General features: G+C 42.5%; 1 protein-coding gene across 7 annotated transcripts in view; it reads left to right on the top strand.

Moving 5' to 3' along the window:
* Positions 1–13,260, top strand: part of LOC132872736 (E3 ubiquitin-protein ligase rnf213-alpha-like) — a 281,839-nt gene that overhangs the window by 207,329 nt on the left and 61,250 nt on the right. For all 7 annotated transcript variants that reach the window (XM_060907787.1, XM_060907788.1, XM_060907785.1 and 4 more), the window contains 6 exons: positions 576–698; positions 820–869; positions 6,541–6,682; positions 6,935–7,073; positions 7,175–7,357; positions 7,754–7,884. In XM_060907787.1, the coding sequence (XP_060763770.1) occupies positions 576–698; positions 820–869; positions 6,541–6,682; positions 6,935–7,073; positions 7,175–7,357; positions 7,754–7,884 (768 nt within the window). The remainder of the gene's footprint in view (positions 1–575; positions 699–819; positions 870–6,540; positions 6,683–6,934; positions 7,074–7,174; positions 7,358–7,753; positions 7,885–13,260) is intronic.

The raw sequence follows: 13,260 nt of genomic DNA, 5'->3' as shown, positions 1-13,260 counted from the left end.
GATTTCTGTTTTTTCATCTTAATTATTGTTTGTGTCACAATAAAACAACAATTTGCACCTTTAAAGTGGTAGGCATGTTGTGTAAATCAAATGCTGCTAACCCTCCAAAAATTAATTTTAATTCCAGCTTGTAATGTGACAAAACAGGACAAACACCAAGGGGGATGAATACTTTTGTAAGACACTGTATTATCCATCCATCCTTATCAGAATCTTACCTCTTTGGTTGGTCAAAACACCTGAAAAATTCATAGGATATACTAAACTGGCATGGATTAGTATTGTGTTACACTTAAAAAGTTGAATCAAGTTCAACTTGAACCAACACCCTGCTCCTACATCACTAGTATAACATGAGCTGTGCCAACCACCCAACTGCTGAACCACAACAAACAACAGAAGATGTGCCAGTACTACTGTTGGTCAGTGTGATCCCCACCTTACTCCCTGGCCTGGTGAACCACCATGAAGATTTATTGATAGAGATTCCAAAGCACATCTGTAAGTCGCTCTGGATAAGGGCACCTGCTAAATGCCATTAATGTAACTGTGTGTGTGTGTGTATGTGTGTTTAGATGGCTGGGTTTCACTACACATAGATGAACTAATTGTAACTCCAGGATTTCCTGGTGACATTTATGACCTGCAGCGTCTGACTGTCTCAGAAATTCTTGCAAAAAATTCCTTCTCTGCTACAGGTAACGTTGATATAATTTTAGAACCTGCATTCTGACTTTAATTCTTTTTGTCCTCATATCAGCAATCGTACAGTGTTTGTATGTTGGTAGTAATGTTATTAATTGTTTTGTATATTTACAGAGGATCCTGACATGCATAGTCCTGGAACTCCACACACCACCGAAAAACAGGTAAGCTGTGAATATTGATATACAAGTTCCTCCACTGAACTCTGGACCTTCATACTTTAGTAACATGTGGGACTAGACAATGACTCATGATGACTTTCATCGAGGTTTTTGATGATGTGGTGTACAATGCACGTTTGGCGTTGGGAATAAATGAGGACATTTTTACCTCGCCCGTGATGGAGTAAGCGGGGTGAGGTATTGCAATCAGTGCTGTTTGTTACTTGCGAAAATTGGAGATTTTTGCATGTTGGTTTGTCCGTTTGTTTGTTTGTTTGTTTGTTTGTTTGTTTGTTTGCTTGTTGGTGCTCTAGCATCATTATTTCTTGACCAATCTTAACTAAAATGCACAGGACAACTCATTAGGATCACACAAAGACATCACTAGTTTTTGGTGGGTCAAAGTCAAAGGTCAAGGTCACCAAGGTCAAATCTTATAAAAACACCTAATTGGCTCTAACTTCCAAACCAGCATTCATTTGAGATGGGACTGGTGGTGTTGGAAAGCATTTTTGAATCCCTTTCGAGTACACCATTGATGTTTTACCTATGATGTCATCTTGAGGTCAAAAAATGAGGTCAAATTTTGCAAGATTTTTGACAGATTTGATCTTGACCTCACAAACGTATTTATCAATTTGATATCAATACTCTGACCATGAATTAGCATTCTGGGCCTAATTCTAAGGTCATATGCAAAATTTGGGGTCAAAAGGTCAAGGTTACAGTACCAGTTTTTAGTGCCAACATTTAAGTGCCTGTAACTCAGAAACTTGAACTCAGAATTTGATGAATTTTTTTCTAGGTTCTGCATTAAAACCCCTTTTGATTGATAGACTAAAATCTTGAGCGAACTTGATAATGACATCACAAAAAATCACGTCATATTCTATCGAGTTCCCATTATAATAAAATTTCCCACCAAAAAATACGATTCCTTTATAACTTTGGAGATATCAGGAGTAGATTGATCAAACTTGGTGTGTCAACAGAGCATCATCATCTGAATTGATCCTGTGAGTTTGGAGGAGAAAGGTCAAGGTTAAGGTCAAGAGGACACAAAGGTTAAAATCAGCCGACCTTTCATAACTCAGCCCAGAAACATCACAGGAAAACATGGTTTGGCTCAAATTGTTCAGCGAACAATACCAAACAACTTTCTAATTTAACATTGTTCTCTATCTGCATCCACTTCTCAGGTACACATCACTCATTTATCCACACAAAGTCTACTAGGTGCCTCTCACAGCTTTCCATACTATTGTTGAAAATAGTACAGAGGCATCCCCAAATGAACAAGAGATTGGTGATTTTTTTTTTGTCAAAAGAGCAATTCCTACCCGTTTAATGACAAAAGAAATCACAGACCACTCTTTTTACAGGAGAACCCCAGAGACCTTGCACACTCACGTCACCCAGCAACAAATTATTCTGTCTGTCCATCTGTCTGTCCGTCTGTCCATCCATCTATCCATCACACTTTGTGAACACTATAACTACCAAAAGGAACAATGGTACAGCCTAGTGAGTGGTACCAATGGACTCAGGGAACATTGTAGTTGTACACCCAAATGAGACATTTGACCTTGACTCAAATATGACTTAGTTTGAACATCACGAAAAACACTTAAAATATAATGAAAATCGAGCTGACGGGTACTACTTTGTGAACATCATAATTACCAGAATAAACAAGGGTACAGCCCAGTGAGTGGTACCAGTGGACTCGGGGCACATTGTAGTCTGGGACATTTTGTTAGATTTTGCTTTGTTTCTTTGTGATCTTCGCAAGTATCATGCTCTGCATGACTTTTTGTTTGTGTATCTGTTAACAATCTAGCGTCTAGACGGTTGAACCGATTGACTTCAAATTTTCAGGGTAGGTGGGCAATGGTCCATAGATTACCTGATTAAACTTTGGGGGTAATCAGGTCAAGGTGAAGGTCAAGGTCACCAGAAAGGTCAACCTTTCGGTCAAAATAACATTTTCCATTATAACTCAAAAGTGGTTGCCGATAGACAGATGTTTACTATTATGAGCATATAGGAACTCCCATATGGCCTTTCATTTGGCACCATGATCTTTGCCCTTGAGTGACCTTGAAAGGTCAAACTGATGGTCATGGGTTTTCAAAGGGCTATAACTTTAAAGAAGAAGAACAACAACAACAACTTTATTCATCACACACTTGTGAAATTCCTCTCTGCATTTAACCCATCTGAAGCAGTGAACACACACATCCACACACATGTGAGCAATGAGCACACACACATACCCAGAGCAGTGGGTAGCCATGCTAACAGCACCCAGGGAGCAGTTGGGAGTTAGGTGCTTCGCTCAAGGGCACCTCAGCCCAAGGCCATCCCATATTAACCTAACCGCATGTCTTTGAACTGTGGGGGTTAAAATGGTTAATGATAGCCAGATGTTTACTATTATCAACATATAAGAAGTCCCATATGGGCTTTCAGTTGCTGCCATGACTTTTGACCTTGAATGACTTTGAAATGTCAAACTCAAGGTCATAGATTTTCATAGAACTATAACCTGACAGCTGATGATTGAGAAATATTACCATTATCAACATATAGGTATAAAATAAGTGCTGCCGGGTGAGGTTTGTTTTGCCTGGAAACACTTGTTGAATTAGTCTCCAGTAATCTTTCATGCAACCCCAATTCCAAAAAAGTTGGAATGCTGTGTAAAATGTAAATAAATCGAAGTTGAAGACCCACTTTTTTAGATTGGCGTTCAATCCTGACTAGGGGAGTCTTGTTTTTGAGGGGTACTTTGTTTCGTCTGTTCTATTGTATGTACTTCTGAAAGGCTTTTAATAACCTGCAGCACTGTGGCACCTTCCGCAGTCAAAACCTGTGTTTTTATGCGTTTTGTGTTTTAGTGTTATGTTTTATGGCTTCGATGTAAAGCACTTTGGGTACCTTTTGGTTATTGTAAAGGGCTATATAAATAAAATTTGATTGATTGATTGAAATAAAGACAGAATGCAATGATTTGCAAATCTCAAACACATATTTTCACAATAGAACATAGACAACATATCAAATGTTTAAACTGAGAAAATCTACAATTTTAAGAAAAAACAAGGTAATTTTGAATTTGATGACAGTAACACATCTCAAAAAAAGTTGGGACAGGGGTGTGTTTACCACTGTGTTGCATCACTTCTACTTTTACCAACACTCTGTAAATGTTTGGGAACTGAGGAGACCAATTGCTGTAGTTTTCGAAGAGAAATGTTGTCCCATTCTTGCCTAATATAGGATTCTAGCTGATCAACAGTTCAGGGTCTTCTTTGTCATATTTTTCATTTCATGATGTGCCAAATGTTTTCAATTGGTGAAAGGTCTGGACTGCAGGCAGGCCATTTTAGCACCTGTACTCTTCTACTATGAAGCCATGCTGTTGTAATAGATGGAGTATGCAGTTTGGCATTGTCTTGCTGAAATATGTAAGGCATTTCCAGAAAAATATGTCATCTGGATGGCAGCATATTGCTCTGAAACGTGTATATATCGTTCAGCATTAATGATGCCTTCCCAGATGTACAAGCTACCCATGTCCACGGGCACAGATAGAGGGTGGGACGGGTGGCATTCGTCCCACCCAGATTTAAGTTCACCTCGTTCGGTCCCCCCCACTTATAGGGGGGAAAAAACGTCTATGCTGTCTTTCTTTGCATAAGGCAAACCTCACGGAAAAATCAAAAGACTAATTACCATTCGGTTTATTGAGGTGCACAGCAGTGTATACATAGTTGCAACAACTCACATAAAACAAAACAAAGACTGATATTCGGTTGGTTGAGCTGCGCAGACTGCACAGGTTGCGAGCTCGAGCTTGGTTGCTATGGTTACCCACAACAAGTTTGACAGGCATATCGGGGACAGCTCCTAGTTCAGGACCCCAACACGGCATGATGAAGGGTGCCAAACCGAAAAGGCAGAAAACGATTGCATCGTTTTTTCAAAAACAACGACTGTAAGTAAACTGTGCCTTACTTTATCATATCACCTTGCAATTTTTTGATAGTCTGTTCAAAGTAATGTCGTAGTGAAAGTAAAATCATACGGAGTAGAGATGCCTTTCTGGTAGCCGCCTCCTTTCGGTGGTAGCCTGTAGGTACAGTGCTCAGAAGGCAGTTTTAATGTTTAATCTGGCGTTCCCTGCCATAATTTCAGCGAGCATATTGTTTCATAAGGAAACTTTGCGAAGAGTTGTTCACTGACTGCCGCTCACGCAACACACAGGCATAGTTAGAAAGTCAGGATGCACTGGTTTACACTTTACACACACATGTAGCCCAGCCACATGTTGGGGGTGGGGGTGGGGTTGGTTTTGCTGGCAGCTTTGTCCCCCCCAGTTCAAAAAACGTATCTGCGCCACTGGCCATGTCATGTGCACTAATGCCCCCTCATACCATCACACATGCTGCTTTTGAACTGTGCACTGATAACAAGCTGGATGGTCCCTCTCCTCTTTAGCCTGGAGGACGTGGTGTCCATGATTTTCTAAAAAGAACTTCAAATTTCAATTTGTTTGACCACAGAACAGTTTTCCACTTCGGCCCATTTCAAATGAGTTTTGGCCCAGAGAAGATGGCAGCACTTCTGGGTCATGTTCACGTATGGCTTCTTCTTTGCATGATATAGCTTGAACCTGCATTTGTGGATGGCACAGCAAACTGTTTTCACAGACAATGGTTTTCTGAAGTATTCCTGAGCCCATACAGTGATTTCTATTACAGAATTATACCAGCTTTTACTGCAGTGCTACCTGAAGGCCTGAAGATCAAAGGCATCCAATACTGATTTTCAGCCTTGTCCCTTGCACACAGAGATTTCTCCAGATTCTCAGAATCTTTTGAATATATTATATACTGTAGATGATGAGATATTCAAAAAGTCTTTGCAATTTTATGTTGAGGAACATTATTCTGAAATTTTTCCACAAATTGTTAATGCAGTTTTTTTGCAGATAGGTGAACCTCTGCCCATCTTTACTTTTAAGAGGCTCCGAGGGGAAGCCATGGCCTAATGGTTAGAGAAACAGCTTTGAAGCTAAAAGGTCACAGGTTTGATTCCCTGGACCAGCAGGAATGGCTGAAGTGCCCTTGAGCAAGGCACCTAACCCCCTACTGCTCCCCAGACTGCCCTGGGTCTATTGTATGTTGCTTTGGATAAGAGTGTCTGCTACATGCCATTAGTGTAATGTAATGTCTCTCTAAGATGCTCTTTTTTTATTAATATATGTTTAATCCTGGGCGGCACGGTGGTGTAGTGGTTAGCGCTGTCGCCTCACAGCAAGAAGGTCTGGGTTCGAGCCCCGTGGCCAGCGAGGGCCTTTCTGTGTGGAGTTTGCATGTTCTCCCCGTGTCCGCGTGGGTTTCCTCCGGGTGCTCCGGTTTCCCCCACAGTCCAAAGACATGCAGGTTAGGTTAACTGGTGACTCTAAATTGACTGTAGGTGTGAGTGTGAATGGTTGTCTGTGTCTATGTGTCAGCCCTGTGATGACCTGGCAACTTGTCCAGGGTGTACCCCGCCTTTCGCCCGTAGTCAGCTGGGATAGGCTCCAGCTTGCCTGAGACCCTGTAGAAGGATAAAGCAGCTAGAGATAATGAGATGAGATATGTTTAATCCTAATTTTCCATTGCAGGATCTCTTGGTTGACACACACTTGCTAATGAAGAAGTCCTTACAGAAGGGTATCTTGCAGCTGCGTGACAAAGCAGATAACACTCAGAGAGCAACAAAACGTGTAGAAATTCTACATGGGCTGCTGCAAAAGAAATACACTGGTGAGAATTCCACTTTAAACAATATTCCTTTACTGAATAATTGAAAATTTGCATTAGTAATGCAGTGCTATATGACATTTAATGGTGCCCTTTATAAACAGGAAGTTGTAAGCAGCTGCCATCATGTATTTCTTTATCATTTATGTTGTTCAAGCACTAGAGCTTGACCCTAGTTTACTGCAGTGCACTTAATATCTTATTTCATGCAGTATGATGACTAAATGTGCACATTAATTCATTTGTTTTCAACAGTGTCTGATGCTTTCATGAAATCACTGGAAAGGAGGATAGTGCGTTTTCTTTCAGAGCAGGAGAAAATGAAGGGAAAAGAGAATTGGGTTGTTGCTCAAGCACTTACTGATCACTTTGTTGCTGAAGGCAGCTCATTTAGGTAAATAAACAGATTACAAATAACTTTAATTAAACCTATGATAAGAGGAAGATGAAGAAGAATGAAATACTTGTATAAAAATAAGAAGATTTGTTTTTCAGACATGTTCTGTGGGTTTATCTGGAGGACAGTGTAGCCTCAGCCCTAGCCCACATTCTGGCAGTCATTGATGGAAACAATAACCTGGATAATCTGATCAATGATCAGCCTTCGGAAAAGGCTGATTTGTGGCTGAATGTATTTCAGGAGGATCAGTGGGATCTGCTGCACATTCCAGTCACTACGTCAGTATTATCAGTTCTTAATCAAGACAGAATGTGCTTTCTTGAAATTCTTGACATTTAAAATTGGAATGATCATCAGGAAAGGAAAGCTGAAATTCTGATCTATTTTAAACTTGTATCCATCTTTTGATCTTAAACTCAATGAGGGGTGTATGTGTGTGAGATAGATAGAGAGAGAGAGAGAGAGAGAGAGAGAGAGAGATTAGTTAATTCATTCCAGCATCTTACTGAACTCTAACTAGTCCCATGGTCAATGCTGTTATAAATATGTGACATACATATTTATGAATGCATTGTGTATGTTTTTGTATGTATTAAATCATGGGACTTACTATGATTTAGATTAGTTTATAATTTTGAGAATTTAAATATATTTATTTCTGCTCTATTTTCCAGCTATCAAGGACCGGTATCTGTTTTGTCAACGAGTGGAGACCAGACTAAGTCTTGGACATGTCATTTCCCATTTAGCTGGGCTTTAAAAGAGAGATGTGAGCAGATTTGGTCAAGTGTCATCAATCTGAAGGGTAATGCCTATATGTCCAAGAAGCTTGGTGCTATATCTTTTCATTACAATGCTATATTTAAAAGTGACATTACACTACTTGTGGTGAAATTGACAAGACAGACCAAAAACTGTGAATTTGCACAACTAAACCTAAATGCAAAACTGCTAGAAACCATTGCAAAACAAAATGCAAATATAAAAGGCAAGAACATGTAAAGTGGCATAACAGCAAGTCAGAGGGAATGAGAGTACATAGCTGAGGTGCAGTCTATATTCACACAGTCTTTGATCTTAGCTGATGTGGTGGACAGCAATAAGGACATGGTTCTTGATTTATGAGCTGTCTTCTGGGTCATTTGACATAAAGACTAGCAAGACTGGCTGAAGCAGACTATCAGGCTGTCCAAGTGGTTGTGCAACACTTAACCAGTGTGACAAAGGGTTGTTTTTTTTTTTTAACCTAAGCATTATACAAGTGCATCTCAAAAATTAGAATATCATGGAAAAAGCTCATTTTTTTCATAACTTAATTCAAAAAGGTCAACTCAAAAAGGGTTAATTCAGTTTAATTAAAAAAGGTAAACTCACTAGTCAAGATGGCACTGTGCTAGGTGGCAGCCTGTTGCAGCAGCTCCCATATGATTTTTTTTGTTTTGTTTTTTAGTTTTTTTGTATTTTTTTTGTTACTTCTGTCCATATTTGTGTGTGATCCTTAAAGCCACTTATCACAGATTGTCTGTCAGTAAACCTGCTGAGAATCAGCAAACTACAAGCATGGACCCTCCGAACTACAATTCCCAGAACACACAGCCCCCTTTGTCTCCTGCCTACTGAATCACAGCTGGCTTCCATTTCCTCAATCAACTGCCCCTCCATATAAGCTCCCTTCACAAACACACCTTTGTGAAGTATTGTTCTGCTCTCAGTTCATACCAAGCCTTGTATCTTTTCTGACTGCCTATTACATTCCTGGCCCTTGCTACTTTCTTCTTGTTTTTCGCTCTGTCTTTCCCACGTTACATTGTTCGCTGATCGCCCGACCCTCGCTAGTTTACCGACACTGATTCTCGTCCTTCGATTTGGCTTTGTTGACCTTCTACAATCTGTCTTCCTTTACACATACATCTGTAAGTGCCTGCATTCTCACAGGATATTTCACCAACATGGATGTAGCGGAGGATTCCAAACTGACTGCTTTAAACACATGGGGGCGTTTGCTAGGAGAACATCAGCAGATGCTCACTGATCTCAACACCCGAATGACACAGCTCGCAACTTTGATGTCGCAGGCCCTCCTAGCCTGGTGTTGCAACTCCCCACTCTGGAGAAGTTTGCTGGAGACATCATTGCATGTAAAGGTTTCTTACTGCAATGTTCTATGTATTTCACCACCATGCCAAACTTATCAGATGAGCATAAAATCGCTAAATTTCTGCCTTTTCTCACTGGCAAATCACTCCACTGGGCTACTGCTATCTGGAACAAGGATGGTGAGCAAACTAAGTCTTACAAACGGTTCCTCTCTCTATTCAAGAGAGTGTTTGACCACGAACCTGAGGGGATAGAGGTTGGAGAGAACCTACTCGCCAGTTCTCAAGGTAATTGTAGTGTTGCCGAATATGCCCTGGACTTCAGGACGCTAGCAGCCGCCAATGGATGGAATGACCCAGCCCTGAAAGCAGTCTTTTTGCCAAGGTCTACGTCCTGAAATCATCAGCAAACTGACCTGTAGAGATGAGAACCTCTCTCTTGACTCCCTCATAGATTTAGCCATCCGTCTTGACCAATTGTTAAAGCACCGACCCTCCATTCATGATTGTGCCAGGACTGCTCAGCTGTTGGAGGACAGCGCACCCATGGAGGTCTCACGCACTAGGATAACCCGTACTGAGCGCACTAGACGATGCAAGGAGGGGTTGTGTTTCTACTGCGGGAGCTCCGAACATAACATCTGGAACTGTCCGATCTGACCAGCCTGTGAAAACCCAGCAGAGAAACCCATATGAGCTACAAGTCTGGTGAGAAAGCTCTCCTCGAAGTCCTTCCAGATAGCAGTGTTACTAAAAGTTGCATCCTCCATTCACGTCATATCTGCTTTCATTGATTCAGGGGCAGAGGGGAACTTTATCAATAAAACCATCATGCAGAACCTCAACCTGCCTATCACCCCTCTGCACAGTACACTCAGCATTCATACCATCGATGGAGGACCCATAGGTGATGGGCTGGTCACCTTACGCACCCAACTTGTACAGATCCAAGTAGGAGCATTACATAAGGAGCTCATCTTTCTCTACGTTATGACAGCCGTTAACCATGATATTATTCTGGGATATCCCTGGCTACAACTTCATGACCCTCTCATTTCTTGGCAAAACAAGGAAATTCTCCAGTGGTCACCTGCATGTTTCCAGAGCTGTCCCTCTCATCCTCAGGTCCGGGTATCCTCCACCTCTGTAGAAAGTCCTTAACCTGACTCCATGGACAACATTCCTGACTGCTTTCAGGACTTCTCCGAAGTCTTCAGTAAGGGGAAAGCCTGCAGGCTACCACCACACAGGCCTCACAACTGCACCATTGACTTACTACCAGGTATGTCTCCGCCCCGAGGTCACATTTATCCCCTGTGCCAAAAGGAACATGCTGCCATGGAGGAGTACATTCAGGAGGTCCTTAAACAGGGATATATCTGCCTGTCCAAATCTCCCGCATTGGCTGGTTTCTTTTCTGTGGAGAAATGTGGGGGCGGACTGAGGCCCTGCATAGATTACAGAGGTTTAAATCAGGTCACTGTCAAGTATGCTTATCCTTTTCCCCTGGTTCCAGCACCTCTGGAACAACTTCAGTCTGCTAGAATCTTCTCTAAACTTGACCTGTGCAGTGCATACAACCTGATCCGGATCAAAAGGGGTGACGAGTGGAAAACCACTTTCAGCACTACTGCTGGACACTTTGAATACTGGGCCATGCCTTATGGCCTTTCTTTGGCACCCAGCGTGTTCCAGTGTTTCATCAATGGCATGCTACGGGACATGCTGGGCAAATATGTCATTGCTTACATTGATGACATCCTGATATACTCCTCAGATGTCCATCGTCACCAGGAACACGTCAGAGCAGTCCTCAGGCGACTACTGGATAACAACCTCTATGTGAAGGCTGAGAAGTGTGATTTCCATCAAAGCAGGATCTCCTTTTTGGGCTATATCAGTGCCAAAGGAGTAAGCATGGACTCATTTAAGATCTCAGCTGTAACATCCTGGCCAACACCCAGATCTATCAAAGATCTTCAATGCTTCTTAGGCTCTGCAAATTTTTACCACCGGTTCATCTGAAACTTCAGCACACTGGCAGTCCCTCTAACCACTCTGCTGAAGAAAGGTCCCAAGGGCTTACATTGGAACCCAGAGGCAGAGGATGCCTTCGACCGGCTAAAGCAAGCCTTCACTTCACCCCCAATACTCCAGCATCCTGACCCTACAAAACCATTCATCATAGAGGTTGATGTGTCTGACACTGGAGTAAGGGTCATCTTGTCCCAACATTTCGGGGAGAAACAGAAGCTACACCCAGTAGCCTTCTTTTCAAAGAAACTAACTTCAGCAGAAAGGAATTATGATGTAGGAAATAGAGAAGTGCTTGCTATAAAACTAGCTCTTGAAGAGTGGCGGCATTGGTTAGAGGGAAAAATCTAGAATGTCAGAAAAGCCAAAATATTTAATCCACATCAGGCCAGGTGGGCACTATTCTTCACACACTTTGACTTCACCATTTCATTCCATCCAGGTTCCAAAAATATCAAGGCAGATGCTTTATCCAGGGCATTTGGGCCATCTCACCACGACACAGGTTCACATTCCATCATCCTGCCACAGTGTTTTGTGCAATCCATCACCTGGGAACTGGACAAGGAAATGAATAAATCACAGCCTCAAACTCTGCCGGTTCACCTCCCACCTGGCCTTCTCTATGTGCCGAAACATCTTTGCAGCAAACTCATCACCTGGGCACATGCATCTTCTACCACGGAACATCCGAATAGCCAGTGCATGCACCAGATGTTAAGAAACAGGTACTGGTGGGAAAACATGCTGTCGGAACTCAACCAGGTCATCGCCTCCTGCTCCGAATGCACTCAAGCAAAGGTTTCGAGAGCCCTCCTGCTGGTAAACTATGCCCACTACCTATTCCCCAAAGGTTGTGGTCACACCTGGCGATCGACTTTATCATTGATCTCCCTCCCTCTCAAGACAACACCACAATAATGGTAACCATAGACAGATTTTTGAAAGCCTTGAAACTTATCCCATTGTCAGATATCCCCACAGACTCTCAAACCATGGAGCTCTTGTTCCAGCAAGTCTTCAGGTACTATGGCATCCCCGAAGACATAGTTAGTGACCAGGGACCCCAATTCATTTCAAGGTTTTGGACAAGTTTCATGGAGAGGTTGGGAGTATCCGTGAGCCTCACGTCCAGCTATCACCCCCAGTCCAATGGTCAAGTAGAGAAAGCAAACCAGGAAATTGGCTGCTTTCTTAGGATTCATTGCATGCGCAATCGGGGACTGGGCACGCTTCCTGCTCTGGACAGAGTATGCACAAAACTCGCTGAAACACTCTGCCACCCAACTGACACCATTTCAGTGCATACTCAGCTACCAACTGCCCTTGTTTCCCTGGGACGACATGCCCAGCCAGGTACAAGCCATCAAAGACTGGTTCAACCACAGTCAGACCATCTGGGAGGAGGTTCACCAGCGACTAGAATCAGTCTGCACCAAATACAAGGTATATGCAGATAAGCGTAGAGAAGAGATTCCTGACTTCCTCCCTGGTGACAAAGTATGAGTGGCCACTAAAAATCTATGGGAGACCAACACCTGTTGAAAGCTCCAGCCACGATACATCAGGCCATTTAAAGTCTTGCGTCACATCAACGAAGTATCATACTGTCTCAAACTTCCTCCTCACAGCTGAGTATCACCCACATTCCATGTCTTGCACCTAAAACCTGCCATCCCAGGACCCCTTGCCAGCAACACACCGACCCAAGAACACCCTTCACTCAATCTTGAGGGAGAGCTCATCTACCAGGTCAACAAGATCCTCAATTCAAGACAAAGAGGAGGCCAAGTCGGGGGGCTCTGTCAGTAAACCTGCTGAGAATCAGTAAACTACAAACATGGACCCTCCAAACTACAATTCCCAGAACACACAGCACCCTCTGTCTCCTGCCTACTGAATCACAGCTGGCTTCCATTTCCTCAATCAACTGTCCCTCCATATAAGCTCCCTTCACAAACATACCTTTGTGAAGGTCAGTGCTGGACTATGGATGCGTAGCTTATAGGTCTGCGGCTGAATCTATACTAAAAAAAACTAGACCTGGTACA

This window comes from Neoarius graeffei, chromosome 24 (assembly GCF_027579695.1).
Source record: "Neoarius graeffei isolate fNeoGra1 chromosome 24, fNeoGra1.pri, whole genome shotgun sequence".
In the NCBI taxonomy this organism is placed as follows: domain Eukaryota; kingdom Metazoa; phylum Chordata; class Actinopteri; order Siluriformes; family Ariidae; genus Neoarius; species Neoarius graeffei.
This window is presented reverse-complemented; position numbering and strand designations above follow the sequence as displayed.